The 18,912-nt window shown below is 32.1% G+C and overlaps 2 protein-coding genes across 2 annotated transcripts; both read right to left on the bottom strand.

Moving 5' to 3' along the window:
- Positions 1–469: 469 nt before the first annotated feature.
- On the bottom strand, positions 470–4,450 carry LOC108329797 (membrane-anchored ubiquitin-fold protein 2). Its single transcript, XM_017564186.2, has 4 exons — positions 4,292–4,450; positions 3,557–3,846; positions 1,990–2,154; positions 470–1,101 (listed from the first exon to the last, which is right to left on the bottom strand). The coding sequence occupies exons 2-4, from the start codon at positions 3,687–3,689 to the stop codon at positions 1,046–1,048; spliced, it is 354 nt and encodes a 117-aa protein (XP_017419675.1). The 5' UTR covers positions 3,690–3,846; positions 4,292–4,450; the 3' UTR covers positions 470–1,045.
- Positions 4,451–7,548: 3,098 nt separating this feature from the next.
- Positions 7,549–15,027, bottom strand: LOC108329244 (probable galacturonosyltransferase 14). The gene is made up of 6 exons (XM_017563373.2): positions 14,466–15,027; positions 13,518–13,573; positions 13,271–13,426; positions 10,571–11,161; positions 8,848–9,150; positions 7,549–8,513 (listed from the first exon to the last, which is right to left on the bottom strand). Exons 1-6 carry the CDS (start codon positions 14,680–14,682, stop codon positions 8,229–8,231), a joined length of 1,608 nt encoding a protein of 535 aa, XP_017418862.1. The 5' UTR covers positions 14,683–15,027; the 3' UTR covers positions 7,549–8,228.
- Between the last annotated feature and the right edge of the window lie 3,885 nt (positions 15,028–18,912).

Below are 18,912 nucleotides of genomic sequence, written 5' to 3'. Positions count from 1 at the left end.
AAAAAGTATGGCTACAATAATTCAGAAACTATTTAGAAAAAGGTAACCAACATGTTCGAACCTGAGGTCTTTTGCCCCTAATGTATCCCTACTTTGAAAAAACAAGGATGTAATTACTGTAGAACCATGTTTGAGACTGGAACTGCAGCTGTTGTTTAGTGTGCATGAGATATTACTCCCAAAAATCAGTATAAGGTTATAATAACAACCTCAAGCAGTGAGAAATTAGAATGTTATAAGAAATGAACACCTCTCCCAATAGTTGAACACGAGCAAATAATAGGAAAGGTAATTTCATTATATTTCTGACAAGAAATAGGGCATGCCACAAGAATCTTTTTTTTTTTGTAGGCCTACAATCTTGGCAAGACATACTGCATATCTTGTGGTAAAATAGTAATGGTGTAAGAGGATTAAATCATTTTGTATGCGACTTCTAGCATGAAACTTGAATTGTAAGACATGAGACTTTCTTTTTCTAAAATATAAACAATAAATGAAGGCCAGGGAGATTTAATTCAAGCATCAAATCTCCATTTTGTAAGAGGTGTGTGGGCAAACCACTATTCCAACAACTGCTATACAAGAGTGGCAAGGGTACCAAATAAATAACAAGCAAATTAAAACGCATTCAAATGTTCAACACATACATGTCTGAAAGCATGTTGTATCAGACAGATGCAAGAGAGGAATTGTAAAGTATATATGAGGTGCAAGATGGCAAACTAGTATTGTTCATTTCAATATAACAAGTGCCTGATGAGGCAACACCTAATACATGTTGAGACCAGCAGAAGAACATCTCCTATCAAATTGTGCAAGAAATATAGAGCCGCAGAGGAATCAGGGAACTACTAGTTTCACAATCTTCACCAAGTAAAGTGCTTTTTTTAGGTAAACAGTCCAGTACTCTTTGCCTGTAGTATGAATGACACATGCAACCAAATAATCTGTGTATGTTGAAATCTTCAACGCCGCAGGTTACGTAAAAATGAAGTGTCCCTAACCTTCTAAGATAGATGACATCTGCTATTCAATCTGGATGCTATAAGATAATACACATACATTTGTTCTGTGTTGCTTGGCTTGCAGCTTTCTTCTCTGTATCGGGCAAAAATATTAAATTATCAGCAACTACCGGATAAGGCACCATGACTGAATGAAAACAAAATCAGTCAAACAGAATAGCACCACTTTTTCATTTAGATGCGAGTGGTTATTTTAGTTCTGGAAATGCTACTAACTGACAATTAAAACAAAATTGTTCCCAAAGAAGTTCTTCTAGTTATTAAGTACCTACTACAAATTTTATCTTTCAGTTTTCTATTTCTCCCATAATTTTCAGGAAAGACTGTCTTTTTATTTGAATTTTTCAAAAAGATGGTTACTGTTTTGTCCGACACAAGATAAGTCTAAGAAATGCATTAGAACAAATAGTAATTTGACACACATCAATGACCCATTTGTTTGTTTCTCTCTCACGAAGAAAAACAACTTTTTAGGCAAAAAGAACCTCAGTGGATTTCTCGAGCAAGAAAGATTTATTTCTATATATATATATATATATATATATATATATATATATATATATATATATATATATATATATATATATATATATATATATATAACTTATATCATAAAATCACTTTTCTAAAAGAAGCTTAGGGTCTATATTTTAGTGAATTAGTTTCTTTGATCTTCTGTTATTCCCTCTATACCTAAAAACCTATAATTTCTACAAATACTCTTAAAAAATAAATTTATGCCAACAATGTAAGTGATATTTGACCCTCAAGTGATTAAACGACAATCCCAAATAAAAAGATGACACAAAAGAATTTAACTATTTCTTGTACTAAGAAAGTGTAATTACGAAGGCATTTTTTGCTGAAATGAGCAAAAAAAAAAAAATTGCTTACTAAAAAAAATACAAAAGCTATTAAGACTAGCTTTAGGCATGTCTCAAATAAACAAAAAATAAAAGACCTTTCTCTGTAGCAGGATGTTGGACAACCACATGCATTGTCGTAACTGTATCAGGAGTATCACATAATGGGCTCTGGCATTCCCCAACTGTTCTGTTGTTCTCCAATATTTTTCCTGCGCTGATCAACTTCACATCTTTTATGGTCCTTGGTCCATTCTCCTTGTCTTCAAAACAAAAACACAAACTTATAAATCTCATATATCACAAAAACACCACGGAAAAATTTTAGCAAGAAGCTCACAATATGACCAACATCAGAATTCACCACAGAATCTAATTGAAGATATCAGTTTTAGTCTTGCTAACTTTGTGAAATACAACTATTGGAAAATGTCATTTTAGTTATATCTTATAATATGCCAGAAAGTTGTAGCGTACCATGGAAAATGGTACCTTGATTCTCAATATAAGGACATAAATACTATGTTTACACACATCTATCCATAAACAATGAACAATTGCGTGGACTCTAAGCTACAAACATCCTCTCAAAATTTAGAAAGTTTCAGTTTAAAGAAATAGGAAAATCATAAGACACATAATATCTCCTTGTAACTACACTGCTAACAATCGGTAGGCATCAATCCTCCTAAGCAAGTAAAGCCAGTACATGGGAGAAGAAATTGAGGTTTAAGAAATAAACAACTAAACTAGGGACCTATACTCAAGCTGGGAGGGAATGTCCACCTATTCAGAGTCTACCAAACCCCCTAATGAAGCTAGTTCGGGCGTTTGACGGGTGATACTCCTTGGTGATGAACTATAAAAAAAAGGGACTTATGCCAAGACTGCCCACATTTTTAATTTAAGGCTGTTATACAGGTCTTATCACCTTAGATACTTTCAGAATTTATAAACTCCCAAAAGAGCCTTTATATGAAAACAAAATGCCGTTCTGTTAATGTTAGTAAAGTCTTCTCAAGGAATTGACCAACATTGACGCATTAAACATAAGTATGCATATATGCCGGACGGCATATCTTTGACTAATATTAAAAGTAACTGTATAACACTAAATGGAAAATATTTTTGTTCATATAGTTAATTTTCTTATCTCATCAAAAGAATGAACTATTTCAATTGCTCTTCATCATTTTGGCAATGGAAAACGGAGACCACTTCTGCACTCACTCAAGAAGTAATAGTTATATGTTAAAAGGAATTTATAAATTATTCGCCCCCAGCGTAAATCTTCTAAAATAAAAGTTCGTTAAGCCCAAGAGCCTCAACTGAGGTGACATCAGGTTCCTTAAGGGACTACTTCATCCTGTTAACAATCTTTCTAAGGTCACTTTGTACCTTCTTCAGCCCACTATGCTTGCCCATACCAGGTCTTAGAACTTTTTTATAACCAAAATAATACAACCAACATAAATATTCATGCACCCTCAATCACCCTGTTTCGAAACCACCCAAACCAGAAGTCTCTTAATTTATACCACAGAGTTCCGCACAGCACCAGAACAATATTACATCTTCTCAGTTCTAACATGGAAATTTAGCTATTAAACCAGAAGAACAAAAAAGAGAAGTAAAAAGAAAAAAAACAACAGTAACACGAGTAACCTTTTGGCCACTGAGCAAGAACACTCTCCTTTAATGTTGCAATACTAGTAGCTGCAGGAAAACTTTTCGGGCCAATATCAGAGCCATCAGTCAGCCGAAACTTGATCTCAAACTGATCTTGATTCCCAGCCATGTTCGGAGATCCAACGAACTCGTGTAGTTAAAAGAAATATTACAGCTTCAGTTTTACGTCAAATATTATGAAAAATAGGTTTTCCACTGAATCAATTCGTTCAGCTAAGTTTCATCAGTGAAAAACAGGATTTCATTCAAAGCCAATCTTGTGAGTTCTGCAAAGTTCAGACACAAAAGAAAAGGTTGAGTTAGAGCCCTCTCATGCACGCATCCATGCTCACTAAACATATTAGAATCTATTATATCAGGAAAAATTTGGAGAGGTATGAAAATTTCTTATGAAAAAAATCGTTTAATAAGAATATGAACGAAGAAATCGTGAATAACTGAGGTGGATACATCTTCTCACAAAATAAAAACAAATTACAAAAAAGGGTAATGAAATTGTTGAAATCCAACATCATAACATAATTCAACACACTGTCGCCAGCCAAAAAAAAAAGAGAGAATCTCAAACAGCTAAATCAAGAAGAGATCCAATCTTGAAATGGGTACGCATCAAACAAGAAAAAATAATCTCGAATTTTCAACTGGGTCACCTGCAAAACAAGCAAGGATTGAGAAAAGGAAGAAAAAAAAAAGAACAGATTATGGAAAAACCTGAGTTTTTGTTGATGTGGGGTTTCTTAGATGGGTATGTGCGTCACTGATCTGAGGGGTGAATTGGCTTTTCACTTTTGGGAAAACCCAAATGGAAGACGAAGAACAAGAAGAAGAAAAAGGGAAAGTGGATGCTTTATTTTATTTTGGTTGGTTTGGACAATAATAATAATAATAATAATAATAATAATAATAATAATAAATAAATAAATAGTGAAAGAGAAAAAAATAAATTAAATAAGGTAACAAGGAAGGAGGCTTCTTCGGAATTTTCAAAGTCATGCAAATCTTTGGTTTGGTCAATCACTCATTTCTTTCTTTCTTTGCTTTTCCCACTTCATAGCCTCCCAAAGCTGTGGAAAATGGAAATGCAGAAATGGTCATGATTTAACATATCATATAAAATTATTATTTTCTTACAATACTTGTTTTATATATATATATATATATATATATATATATATATATATAATACACATGCAATTTGTTTGTATGCAAACATTGATTAAGTACTCTTTGTGTATGTAAGGTTCAGTTAATTTTTTTTAGATTAAAAAAATTACAATCAAGTCAAGGTACTTTCAAGAGACATTTTCAAAAATAATGATTAAGAGTAACATAAACTAGTATAAATATAAAATTTAGTTTAAATATTCTTACATTACAACGGTTTTTTATACTATTTTTACTCATTGTATAATGAGTACTTAATTTGTCAGGTGCGTATATTATAAATTGTGATTAAATAAAATAATACGCACAAAAATTATGACTGCGGTAAACAAAAATTGAAGTGGAAAAATATATATAATCCTATAGACAGTAGTACTAATACTAAAAGGTCTTACTATGTTCAAATCCATTCTTATACTTTAAAACACCAAGTCCTTTGATTACGGGGTCAGACAAAATAAAATAAAAAAGCAACATAATAAATGGTCTTTCACTTCCTATAAAAGAAATATTATTATGGACTTTTTATAACTAAAGAAATGTTAATATTTAAATTCGTAAAAGTGGTTTATATATTTAAGTAATTGAATCGGGTTTGAATGTAGTGATACTACATTATGAAATAAAGTGTGGAAAGGAAAATATCCATTGTTATGGACAATCAATTTCTTTCAAAAGAAGAATAGTCTATGGTTAGAAAATAACACATTTAATTCATTTGCTGAAAGTCATGAAAAATCTTTATTCTCGTTTCATGATTTTACCTTTTAAATTAATAGTTTTGGCTAGAATTTTAATTTATAATAATAACAGTGTATTATTTTTTTATATTTTATTTACTTTATGTTGTTTTTTTAAAAGAAAAAACATTTGGTATCAAATAAGACATAAAAAAAAATTGGCATTATCTTAAATTTAAAATCTTTAAACAGTATAGTTATGAGTTATTTTTATTTAACTTTTATGTATAGAAATAGATAAAAGAATATAAATAATATGGTAGATATCGATAAAGTTGTGGTCCATTTCTTGCACACGGTATAAAGTTGTAATATGTAGTAATAGTAATAATAATGGTTATTTCCTTTCTCTTTCATGGCTAAAGAATCTTTGATAGTGTTTCACGTAAGATTTTGGGTGAATTGACACTTGTTTAAAACAGAGACACAACTCTTAAATTTCAATCATTCACACAAAAATTGTCGATTATTTGACAAAGCTTAGATAAAGAAAACGCAGAAAGAGGCCTATTTGTGGGTCCATACTATTTTGTTGGAAAACTCGTAAAAGATAATATCTGCATGCAATTTGAAGGCACCCACACTACGGCCAAATTTTGTAGAGAGAGCGATGAAGAAGGCTTTACGTTAAAATAGTTCTAATTGGAAATCATGTCATCATCAACTTATCAAACTCCTCCAACATCATTCTCCTCTTTCTTATTTTAAATATTAATTAAGATTAGTTGCTTTTACTTAGGATTTTTTATATATCCATATCTTTTATAAAAATAAAACACTTTCTAAATCAAACAAAGACTAAAAATATATAATTTTAATGATATGTAATATACTTTAGCTGGTTGACAAATGTCTCTTACCACAACTACTTTCATGATAGCAAAGTTTATTAATGGAGTAACTCTGTCTCCAAAATCTGTTACATGTGAGTAATGTCATCATTTATCAATGCATTGTTAAAAATAAATTAATACTCTAGTACGAGTGTCAGTTAAAAAACACAAGAGATTACGGCAAATAAAAAGCAGAGTGCTTCCTAAAAAAGAAAACTACACAATAAGTGATAACTAGATAAGAGTAAAACATTTAGACACAAAACTTAAATATTCTTTCATTTTATAATATAACTAAAATTTTACCTACGTAATTTGCAAATTAAAAGTTAAGAGTCTAAAATGATCAGTGTTTATAAAAGTCAATACTAAAGGTCAATGTTTTTAAGTAAAATCTTAATTTCAATTACAGATCGATCAGTATTAAAAACAACAAAGTACTATGATTAAATATTGTCCTAACAGAAAACACCAGATGGTTTGGTAAATTAAAGGGGGAAAAATAATGATAAGCCTTTTATACGATGGTTCTTTCACTTCCGTTCTGTTTGTATTAAGGAGGGTACTCTGTATTGAGAAACAAAAAGCGAAGAAAGTTGTTGTTTGTAACTCTGATCAGAGCTGTCTTTTCTACTTACAAAGCTTTCTTGTGCGACTTCACATCACATGTAATATTTGGCGGATTATGGCAGAAGAAGCAAGAAAGTTGTATGAAAAGGAAAGGGAAATTTTTCATGGAGAAGGAGGAACAAAGTTGGGAAGAAAGTAAGGATATGATTATAAACTAGATGAATTATTATCCTGAGTAAAAAGGAAACTGATGAATATTTGACAGATTAACACGCAGCATGTGACAAATAATTCACCAATAGTGCCTTTTAACCCCACATAACTTAGCTATCTATACTAGCTCTACTTGGAGTGATCTACCACTTCACCCTAATAACCCCCCACTTGAGTTAAAAGGAGTAGTACAACGTCTTTTTCTCATTAATTTTCTTAACGAATGTGATTGAAGCGTCTTCAATATTTCTTACCAAAAAAGACAAGCTTTTGTTACCATGTAAGTAGCACTTGAGTTCCAAAAGATTTCCATTTTAATTTTGCTCATTACTCTCCTGCGGGGAAATGGGGAACATTGTGCACTAACAAAGTTGTTAAAGCATGCGGCACAAAATTTGAGTACAATTATGACCCGGCATTGCAAGGATAGAGAAGAGAGAAAAATGAATTTTCTGCACATTTGCAATGTCTTGTAATAGTACATAACGAATAACAATATATATTATATATCCTACAAACAGTTCCCCAATTCAATGAACCCGTAACGAAGCAATCTCATGAACTACTCCTAGAATTCACCATCATGATATCAAATCAAAGCAGGTGAAGGTAAAAATTGACACTAACAAAAATTAAGAAACTAAAAAATGAAGGGTAAAATGCTGCTCTAGAGGGGGGAACCTCGCAAATTAACTGCCCTAGCTAGCACTTGTGTTCTCAACACCAACTAGATTGATGAAACATGCCTGATTTTTTTATCTCCAGCATCCAATTTATTCTCCAATAATCCACTATGGAATCTTTGCTACATTTGTCCCATAGAAGACCAATAATAGTATATCCTTTCACAAACCAAAATTAGAGGATGTGTTTCTATGTCAAAACTCAAGGACCCAAATGATTCTTTAAGGCCGTGCAGTGACGGTGGTGTCGTATGTAAAAATGTAGGGAATGGAAGCAAATCCACCCAGTGTTTTTTACCAATTGGCCCTCTCAACCAATTTTATATTTGCCTTGTCAAATTCATCTTGAAGAAAATTTCAAGCTGAAAAATTTTAGATGAAACCTGTATTACTCGTCCCTTTCATATTCACTGTTGTACAAAATATTGCGCTCCTTGCTGGCAGACTATGATTCCAGGATATGACAGTTCCTCAAAAAGTCATTAGAATAATTGACATATTTGGTCCAAAATGGACGAAGATGTTCAAAGCCAATTTGCAACCAAGGTTTTGATTGACCATTGTAGTGAATAACTGCAGCCTTTTTCACACTCTCAATATTGGTATTGTTCTGATAACCCAATCCAAGCATGTGCCAAGAGGGATCAATTGGGTGAACGAGACCTTTAAATGCAATCAAAGCAGGAGGCAGCGTTCCTAGCTTCCACATTGACAGGTTTGACTTCAGATTCTGCCATAGTGAAGTTGTCAATAAATATATTCTTGGGTAACAGGAACATTGCAAGACCAAATGCCCAAGAACTAAATGCCCAAAAATTCCCAATCCCCAGCCCCCCTTTTTCAGCTTCACAGGGGGCTCGATAAGAAGAACAAAAACAGAAGGAAACAAAAGGTCACCTTATTGACCATGCAGATATTTTAAGCCATTCAATCAGTTGCCACACAAAGTTAATTTATAATAATGCGTGGATTTTGTATGCACCTCAACTTATAGAAAATCAAAGAATAATTTAATGTTTTGAAAAACCAAAATTATATTAGTCAGAATCTATTTGGAATTTTACCTCTTTCAGCCAAGAATGATATGTTTCTCTTATATTAGTTCTTCTCCATGCCCGAAGATCAAAGATATTCATTCCATAAGCCCATGCACACTCATCAGGGTCCAAATTCCTTGCAATGAGGGGGTGAGAAAAATTGAAGTAGTTCCTAAAATGCTTAGACATGACCCAGTCGTCCTCACCTCTGCAAGTTTCCACAGCTCCATTAACTTTTCCTTCCAGGTCAATTTCCCAAAGTGGAGACAAGTCACGCTGAATTACCACATCATCATCCAAAAACACCACCTTGTCAAGGTTTGGGAAAAGCTGTTTGACATACAAGACTAACACAATCAGCACAAATATATCAAACAGAATACAATTTATGTTCAAAAGAGAATTACTGCAATAACAAGAATATTTACCTATTGTCAATATTAGTATTATTAAAAAGTAAAGACTGATGAAAGCAACACAACGCAAAAAAAATTAAAGTTAATAATTATCTAATTGAACAAACAACTGAAGGGGAGAGAGGGGAACATTCCTCTATGATAGGGACTTGGGAATTATAAGATGCCTAAGTCTCATATCAAGTATTATGGGATGCTTGCTGAAATATTTAAGTGTTTGGCATTCCACAGCTGACATTTAGCTTTTAAAGGTGAGTTCTTTGTGTTTGGGTGCTTATTAATAGGTATCAGATTCTGTTGTTAATGTCTTAAAAAAAGGCTACCCATGGACAAAGGCTTTCGATCCATGGAAGGTTTTCTGACATATGAAAAAGTTGAATGAAGTGTTGTTGTAGACTTCCACTTTTAAAGAATATGCTATGATAGGGACTTGGGTATTATGGGTGTCTAAGTCTTACATAAATTACTATGGGATGTTCAGCACAGTACTTAAGAGCTTGGTTTTCCCCCTTAACAATTAGCTTTTAGAGGTGAGTTCCCCATGTGCTCTTCACTCTATTCATAGCACTGAAAGATAGAGAAATTGTACAATTTGCAAGGATATCTTCTATCTTAAATAAAAAGGGACATAACGCAACTTCCAAGGGTTTCCCTTTTACAGTTGATCCAATATTCAGATCTCCAATACTAACAACTAAGACTGCCCTCTCTTCCGCACTTTTCCCCTCAATTGAAGCTAAGGCTTTGATACTGCCCCTTTCAACTATTTAACCGCCTAAAAGTTTTAACTGTCATATTCCTTATAATTGCTTTGTCTCACTTCAGTTGGCTTTCTTTTATTCTTTGTTCATCTCCAATCATATTTCATGCTTCATGTTCTATAAATTCCTAGAAGCAACTTAGGCAAAATAGCAAATATTTGGTTTGAATTAAGTCTGCACAACATATTCTGTGTTTTAAAACAGGGTTTTATGTTCTCTTAAATCACTGTAGTTTGTAAAATGTTCAGAGGCATTCAGTGCCCATAGGAACTTTTACCATTACAAATTCAGTTTATAAAAGCACACATAAAAGTACAACGCAGTAATTTACACCAAAATGTTCAGCTTCAGTGATCAGTTAATTGTTCATATTAGATTAATTGTCCATTTTTTAATGTTACGTTCAATTTAACATACAAAATCACATATAATATAAGATACAAAAATAATAACAAAAACCAATGAATTGCATTAGGGTAAATTATGGCTTGAAAAGTATCAACAGTATATAGTGAGTGTACGAGAAAGACGAAGGAAGAAATCAGAAAGCGCATCGTAATCAATGCAATTTACCTCTGGTAAGTATATACGGAGGTGGTTGAGTAAAGATATGTACTTCGGACTTCTCGCCTGCAATTTAGATGCAAATTTACGTGGACTAGTATCACTGAGATTGGCTCCTGCTAGATGATTCCCATGGTAGTAATTCCTGATCCCGTTTTGATTTTCTACAGCTTCAAGTACAGGGACATTCTCTCTAGTTAACCAGTCAAATTGGTGAATTCCTTTGATTTCGATTACAGCAGGGTTGACTGGATTCAGTGCAAACCATGAGTGCATACCCGCATACGTTTTTTTATCAGTGATCACATGGAAGACTATTTTCTCAGGTTTCAGAGATGATTGGACAGTTGAAGTAACAACTACTGAAGCAGCCAAGATGTTATCAGTTGACAGAATAAAATGGTGGTGCGAGTTGTCAGAAAGTAAAGGAAGTAATTCTGGAGGAGGCAATTGTTTGCGTGCATGGGCATTTGATGAATATTCATCAGTGAGACGCAAAGACAGACAATGAATCCCTTTAGGGATAGAACTTGCAGCAAAATGTTTATTCATCAGCTCTGCAAATTTAGACTCTCTGATTTCTCTCTCAAGTTTTTCCATCTGCTCAAGAAACACAGCACTTTAACAAAGATCAATAAAAAATCACCATTTATCACAAATTTCAATACAACAACGGTAATGTATAGTCTGAAAAGTGCAACTAAGCTATTGCAATATGAATTAAAAATATGGATATACTCGTGCTAAAGTTTCACACATCAACCTTGCCTCTACTCATACAATTTCTCAGGGTCTTGATGGGGATGCATAAACCGATGGTTATAGTTTGAGTAGTTAACGTTGCAGACTGATGATAATGACAGTACTAATGAATATTTGTTTTTTGAAAGATTACAGTTATATATAACAGATGAAAAGGAAGAGCCTTTCTCCCTGATATAACAAAGAGAAAAAAAATACTTGAACGAACATGACACTTGAATCACATATTGGTGGGTGTGGAGGGTGGATGGGAATGGAGGAAAATAGGTGAGAGATTGTCATGTAAAAAATATCACGATAGCAATATCTAATGTGTGTTTCAACAGCATCAATTTTGAGGATTTAATTATAGAATTTTAAAACTATATATAAGGATTTAATTAGTCTTTAAAGTACAATAAACTAGTTAAAGATTTAAGGAAAATACATAGATTTTCAGATTATTTTACACTTGAACTATGATGTTTACTAGCACATTACTAATAAAAATGTTGCAGGTTCAAAGGACACATCAGACTCTTTCCCCCAAGTCAATGTTATTTGCAGGGCTTGCTCAGAATCAGTTCCACAACTATTCTTACATAGCTAGTTTTAGCATATATCCTTGGAACAATTATTTACGGTCAAGTTCAACAGTTTTGGAAGAAATAACAAGGCTAAAATTGTAATAATGTGCAATATACACAACATTTTAATGAATACGGGTGGAGCATAACTATAGTACCTAAGGATATTTTTGTTTTTGTGCACAGCAACTGATTTGGGATAATATTAGACAATTGGCTTCCGTTTAGTCTGAAGTACAAAGCCTTTTTGATGGAACTCGTCCATGAGATATGTTGAGCGATAGGGCATCTTGGCTCCATTAATGTAAAGTTTTTCTTTGTTGTTTTAGTGTTTTGCACTTATGTTAAGGAGAATTCCTAATCCACCAAATTCATCGTAATTTCTTCACTTCATCTTAATTTACTTTTTAAATGAAACACAGGGCGTCAGCTTCAGTTGCAGGTTAAATTAAATATACAAAAGCTAAAAGATGCGCAGATATAATATAAGCAGCTTGAGGATAAAATATTGTATTTCTAAGTGCAACATATTATTATTATTATTATCTATATACAAGAAAAGTGCAACAACCAGAGAACTTTATCCATCTAATAGCAGTATGATTTGTTTGGAAAACACCTGCAAAAAGTCTCCAATAAGCTACACAAGACACATTACCAGTATAGACAGCAGGATTAACTAGTGCTAGACATGTAAGAAACCTCTCCATTCTACAGTTTCCTTTACAACCCATGGTGAAAAACTGAAGGGAAGGACAATCATGGTTTTATCTATCTTTTGGAATAGTGGCATCATACCAAATTCAAGTAAAATGATAAATGGCATTCATGGTAGATGAAAAGCCAGTATATCTATAATAAAAGCAATAAAATAATATTGGTCAAGAACAAATCAACCAAGTTAGCAGCAACATCAACAAAAGCAAGACAACCCTTTCCCCCCAGTCAAAAAGTAAATTAACATCGAAGCATAGCATCTACATAACTCAAAAGTGTTGTCAAATCTCTCCCTAGATAAAACGAAACCGTGTTTAGATTTTTCTTTTCCTTTTGTAATATTACTTAAAGATGAACCAAAAAAAGCAGTCTAATTGTAAAAATTGAGGAAAATCTAAATCTCAAACAGTCAGTACTCATACAATTCTACCAAACAATACAAAATCAGGTCTAGCAAGACTTCCATCCAAAGCCAAAGACCCGTACATTCAAATCATTCAGAACACACAACAAAATAATAAAAAAATGTATCTTCCTAGTAAGCCATAACGCATGAAATTTTAAAATGTTGATAGAATTCAATTTGAGACAACCTATTCGTTGCACAATATCAATTAATCAAGAAACAGACAACACTTCGTCTTGAACGATTCAAGCAACTTACCATTCCCCTTAGCATGATCGCAAAAGTTTTTGCATCATACTGATTGTTCTTCATATCAGAAACCAGTTGATCAAAAGAATCTGGCAGCTTTAGATCAGGTGGAATTTCCCCAGCCTTCACTTCGTTAAGGATCTTGTAAAAGTCTCTAACTAGTCTCTGCAACATCATTGATTGCATTATAACCACTCAGGTTCAGAAAGCAACTTAAACCAAAACTATATTGGATATGATAATAAAAATTGTTTACCCCTGAATCGTCAACCCTACCAAGAAGCCTTGGCCCCAACCGCCTACCTAAGCAATCTGGAGCACAAAATAAGAAATCAATTAATGTTCTAAAACAAGCACAATGGGAGGGTGAGAGATAAAGAAAGGCATAAATAATAAATTTCCAGAACCTATTCCGGATATCTTAAAAAAGTGCCATACAGCTAATGTTTTGGTAAGACAGAAACAGATAGAGCAAAACTTCTATCATCAACAACATACTGAAAACAGCCGAACCAAGCATGCTTAGGCAGGGACTTAAAAAATCAAACATCGCCCATAATGTTTTTCCCTGACATGTCACACCAGCACAAATAGTTATCCAGTCAAGAACAAGAGGAAAATTTTCATTCCTCAAATGCAATACTAAACAGCCTAAACAATTCAGAAACACTTGCGGCAAAAAGCATCTCCATCCCATCACTAATTTTCAAGCTCAAATGAAATCAAGAACCACCCATACAGAACACTTCAATAACACAGTCACACTTCAAAATTTAGATCCTAAAACATAAGGACGCATAATACATTAACACTAGCCAGCAGCTACAAAACTATCAAGAGGAAAAACACCTTCAGAAATTGCATTACCTCAACAAAAGTTTTATTATCCATCTCACTAAGAATCAACTACATGGATAAGAAGCCACCCTCAATTCTCCTAAACACCAAACACAGATCACTAACAACAAACAACTGCAAAAACAAAGCATCCCACCAGGTGAGGTCGGTCACACGGATCAGGCGGTCATACACAATTATTGCTATGTAAATCTAAAACAATTCCACCGCCAAATCTTCATTTCTTAGAAATCCCATCACATGTATACAAACAACAAACACAATGTCCAAATCGTGATCTAGCTTATAAAAGAAATGAAGAATAAAATCGGAAGGGGGAAAGATGAAAGGGAGTGGGAAAGAGTACCAAAGGAGGAGCACTTGTTGACACCTTCGAGGGTGACGAGAGCGGTGAGAATGAAGACAAAAGGCAACAAGAAAGCGAGGATGAGGATGGTGTGGAAGAGGGTTCGATAGGAAATGTGGCGAGCTGCGACCTTGATCTTCATCAAGTCAATAAACCCATTGTTGTTGCTGCTCGATATCGTGATGCTTCTCATGCTCGGCGAGAAGTGAAGCTGCATCGTCGTTCGCGCAGCCCCACCACCGCAACAACCCTACCACCACCACCACAACCCCAAAACGACAACGACAACCCCCATGCCCACACCATCACATTCCCATTATTCCGATCTCAAAACCACACGCCCTATCCAACCCTGTCAATCCCACGCAAGATTGTCAAAAATAATCGATCGTGGTTGAGGTTCACGTTCGGGCTAAGCTTCCAGTTCCTCTCCCATGGATCGATCAACAATGAGAGAGAGTGTGTGTGGGAGGGAGAAAAGATGGAGAAAGAGAAGAGAGAAATTTTTGGGTCTTTTTTTCTCTTTTCTTTTTATTTTTTATTTTTATTTTCATTTTTTTCTCACTTTGTGCGGAGCCTTCTTATTGGTCCGATCTAAAATTTCGTTTTCCCCCAAAAAAAATTAAAAAACATTGTAATTGTATTATGAGTCAAAATCTGAAAAGCGTGTTGTGCTTAGAGAGAGAAATGTGGTGAGTGTTTGACCTTGAGATTAGGGATTTAATACCTAAATTTGGATGTTTACTATGTTTATGGACAATGTTCAAACCATTATGTGAATACCATTATGTGGAAATTAGTCCTTAGTTTTGGTTTAAGTTTCTTGATTTTGCGTTTGTGTGAGGTTGTGTTAGGGAAGGTGATTAGGGAAAATTAGTTTTATTAAGAGCTTGGGATGTAAGAAGAGTACTAGTTTAGATTATGAGATAGGAAATTACAGACTAATTCTTCTGAAATATGAGATGTGAAATCTCTTAATATGTATTATCTTAAATACACTAATTTAAGGATGAAACTTCTAACTACACATTTAAATAATATACTTAGTTGGAATCAATTAAATTTAAGAAGAATATAAGGTAAGAAAAACCGCGATATTTGTTGAGAATATAAGGTAATCTTAGTTGTAATATTGCAAATGAAAAATAAACCCTGTACGAATTTATGTAATACAATTTTAAAAATAAAATATAAATAATTGTGTAATTATATTTACTTTTAAATCAACTTAAATCCAAAGTATAGAGTAGCATCTTAAGCTGAGTTGGAATTTGGAGGATATGATTAAAGAATACAAAACGATTTATATTAACAATGACAGGTGTCAAAATCTGAGAAAATGAAATGTGTGGAATCAATGAAAGTAACATGCTTTCATGTGCAGGGTGATTCATTCTCCCTTATCCTTCACCACACTTGGAAATTGCTAAAGGATTATCATATTCTTTCATTAAATTGAATAATACAATTTTTTTTTCTTTTAAAGATGAAAAATTGGGTCTAAAATATTTAAAGAAGAAAAATTTTAAATTAGTGAATTTATCTTTTGTAAAAAAAATATTAAAAAAAAACATTGGAGCAACTTTTAAAAACCATCTAATCTTTCTTTATTTTGGTCTCTCTTTGTAGCCACATTTGAGTGTTGATAAATTAGCTCCACAAAAAGGAAGAACATAGGTTCCATAAATGTTAACAATATGAAAGAATGTAGCCAAAGGCATGTGGAGAGGGAATTACCCTATTTTATTGGTGTTTTTTACCTACACTTGTAATATTGTTCTGATTTTTTATGTGATAAATTATTTGGAATAAATTAGGAAATAAAATTCAAAAACATGTATATACTTATCAACCATTGTTTTCTTTATAATTTATTATAAAAAAAATTATTTGCTAGCAATTTTATTCCAACTTTCAATATAACAAATTGTTTGAAATTATGTAAAATATCAAAATTGATAATTATGAAAAATGCATATAATTATGGAATTTAATATTATAGTAAATTAGCAATTACTTACAATTATATATAATTATTTGGAATAATACTTAGGAATTAATTTTTGTGAAACCTGATTTTAATGAGAATAATTAACATATAAATTTTTAAATACGATCGAGTGTTTCACTGCTTGGATTAGATACTCTTCATTGAATATCTTGATTAAAAAAAAAGGACAATGTATTTGTTGTTGGTCTTTAAAATAAATTATTTTTGAAAATACTAGACAAATTTTATGATATATCTTTTTCTCTTCTCGTTTTAAAACGTGAATTCTATATTCTTATTAAAAAAGTTATTTTGAAAATAACTAGTTATTTTAAACATTTATTTAAATTAAAATAAACCAACAAATAACTTTAACCAGAGCTGTAAAAACCGGACTCCTGGCCTGACCCGACCCGGCCCACCACGGGTTGGTCACTTAGTGAGTCAACCCAACCCGACTCATTTATTAACGAGCTAGAAAAATTTGAACCCAGCTTGACCCACCACAAGTTGGTGGGTAAACGGGTTGGCTCACTGACTCACTTAATTATATTTTTTTTTAAATAAAAAAATTACAAACTTTCTACAATGCAAATCTAAACAAATTTCACTCCCATGGGTGTTTAATTAATTTTGAAAATAAAAAACTTAAATAATTTTTTCAAGCAAAAACAAAATAATAAATATTTTTTTATAAAATTAAAATTAATTTTTAATAAAATAAAATTAGATAGGTGGGTTGGTGGGCCAATCCGACCCACTACGGGTTCAACCCGCATGAGCCGATTTAAACGAGCAGGGTTGAAATTTGACCCGCATAAAAAAATACAATTTTTTCTAACCCAATCCAACTCAAACCCGTAGTGGGCCGAATTGACTCGCGGATTGTGACTCATTTTGACAGCTCTAACTTTAAGTGATATTTTATATCCTTTTTGAAAAAGCGTTATTGTTTGTTGTGCTCTTAAAATGAATATACATCTAGTTTTAGTGTTTAAATGATTTAAGTTTTATTTGAAAATGAGATCAAGAAATGGAACACGAGATGTTTATACTAGATGGATAAATCTTTGTATATTGTTATAACTTTTTCCTTTTTGATTTTAAAATACAATTAAAGGTCAAAAGAATTCAAAATTTATAAAAAAATCTCTATATATTTTATTAGATATTATAAATGAATACTTCTTTTTATGTAAGATAACTATATATTTATAACTTACAACTCAATATTGTTAAGAGAGTTTGTCTGGCACAATCAGTTTAGAAGTTAGAGACTAGTAATAAGTTGTTAAATTTAAATCTAAAATGATATTATTGAAGCATGTTTTATATAAATAAAATTGTATTATATATATATATATATATATATATATATATATATATTAATCTTTTTAAGCAAAGATTTATCACAATTAAATTTTATTGACAAAGTTTCAAATTTTTCCAAATTTCTATTATTGAGTACATATTTTATGGGTTAATGTGGAAATGTTTACAGAAAATTCAATATATAACAAAATCTTTTTTTCAAAATTATTATGTTTTAAATTTTATTGTTTTAAGAAAGGAATAGTATGACAAAAATTTATCATGAGGATAGTTTCACCAAATGCTTTTATAATAAAGTGTAATATACAAAACAAATTTTATCTTAATGTGAAAACACTTGTTTCAACATGTACAATAACTTGTGTATATATTTTTATTTAGTGAGTTAGCACTTGAACAAAAGACAAAAGACATGTGATTTTTAAGCTGGTACAATTTAAATATGTCAAATGTTTGTTTTATTTTTTTTTTTGTAAATAATGTTTTTTTTTGTATGTCTCACGAGTGGATCTCCTCACAAAGACTTATCTACATCAATAATTTTTTTTTTCTTTTTGAGAATATGTTAAAGTTGTTTGATGTCAGTTATCATGTTTCATAGAAAGAGTTAATGTTTTACAAATACCATCAATCTCGTACGAATTTACATTTTACTACAATTTAGATAAAAGTTATTTGTCTTACGTTTTATAAAATGTGTTGCATGAAAAACACTTAACACATCTTTATACTTGAACGTGGATAGGTGCAACTTAAAAAATAATACATTATATGACAATTAGAAAGGATTCTTAACAACTTTTTTTTCTAATAATTTATAAATTAAAGATACTTTAAAATAATAAAGAAGGTTGACTATGATGAAACTAATACTACTTTTGCAATCTTTAACTTAAGTTATTACTTTTGAAATTTCAACCATGTGTGTGTTCATTAGCTGATCTAAAAGAATTTCGAATATTAGTAATCGAGAGTATGGAATAAAATTTAAGTTTACTCAAAAAGAAAGAATCGATATTAGAGTTTATGAAGAAGGAAGTGAATGAAAGTACGGAAACAAGTTTTTAATAGAGGAAATGTGTGACGACGATTGGGAGTGATGACAACGAAATAGAGTCTTTAATT

The sequence above is a fragment of the Vigna angularis genome, chromosome 2 (assembly GCF_016808095.1).
Source record: "Vigna angularis cultivar LongXiaoDou No.4 chromosome 2, ASM1680809v1, whole genome shotgun sequence".
NCBI lineage: Eukaryota > Viridiplantae > Streptophyta > Magnoliopsida > Fabales > Fabaceae > Vigna > Vigna angularis.
The sequence above is the reverse complement of the archived record's forward strand: the minus strand, read 5'-3'. Positions and strand labels throughout refer to the sequence as shown.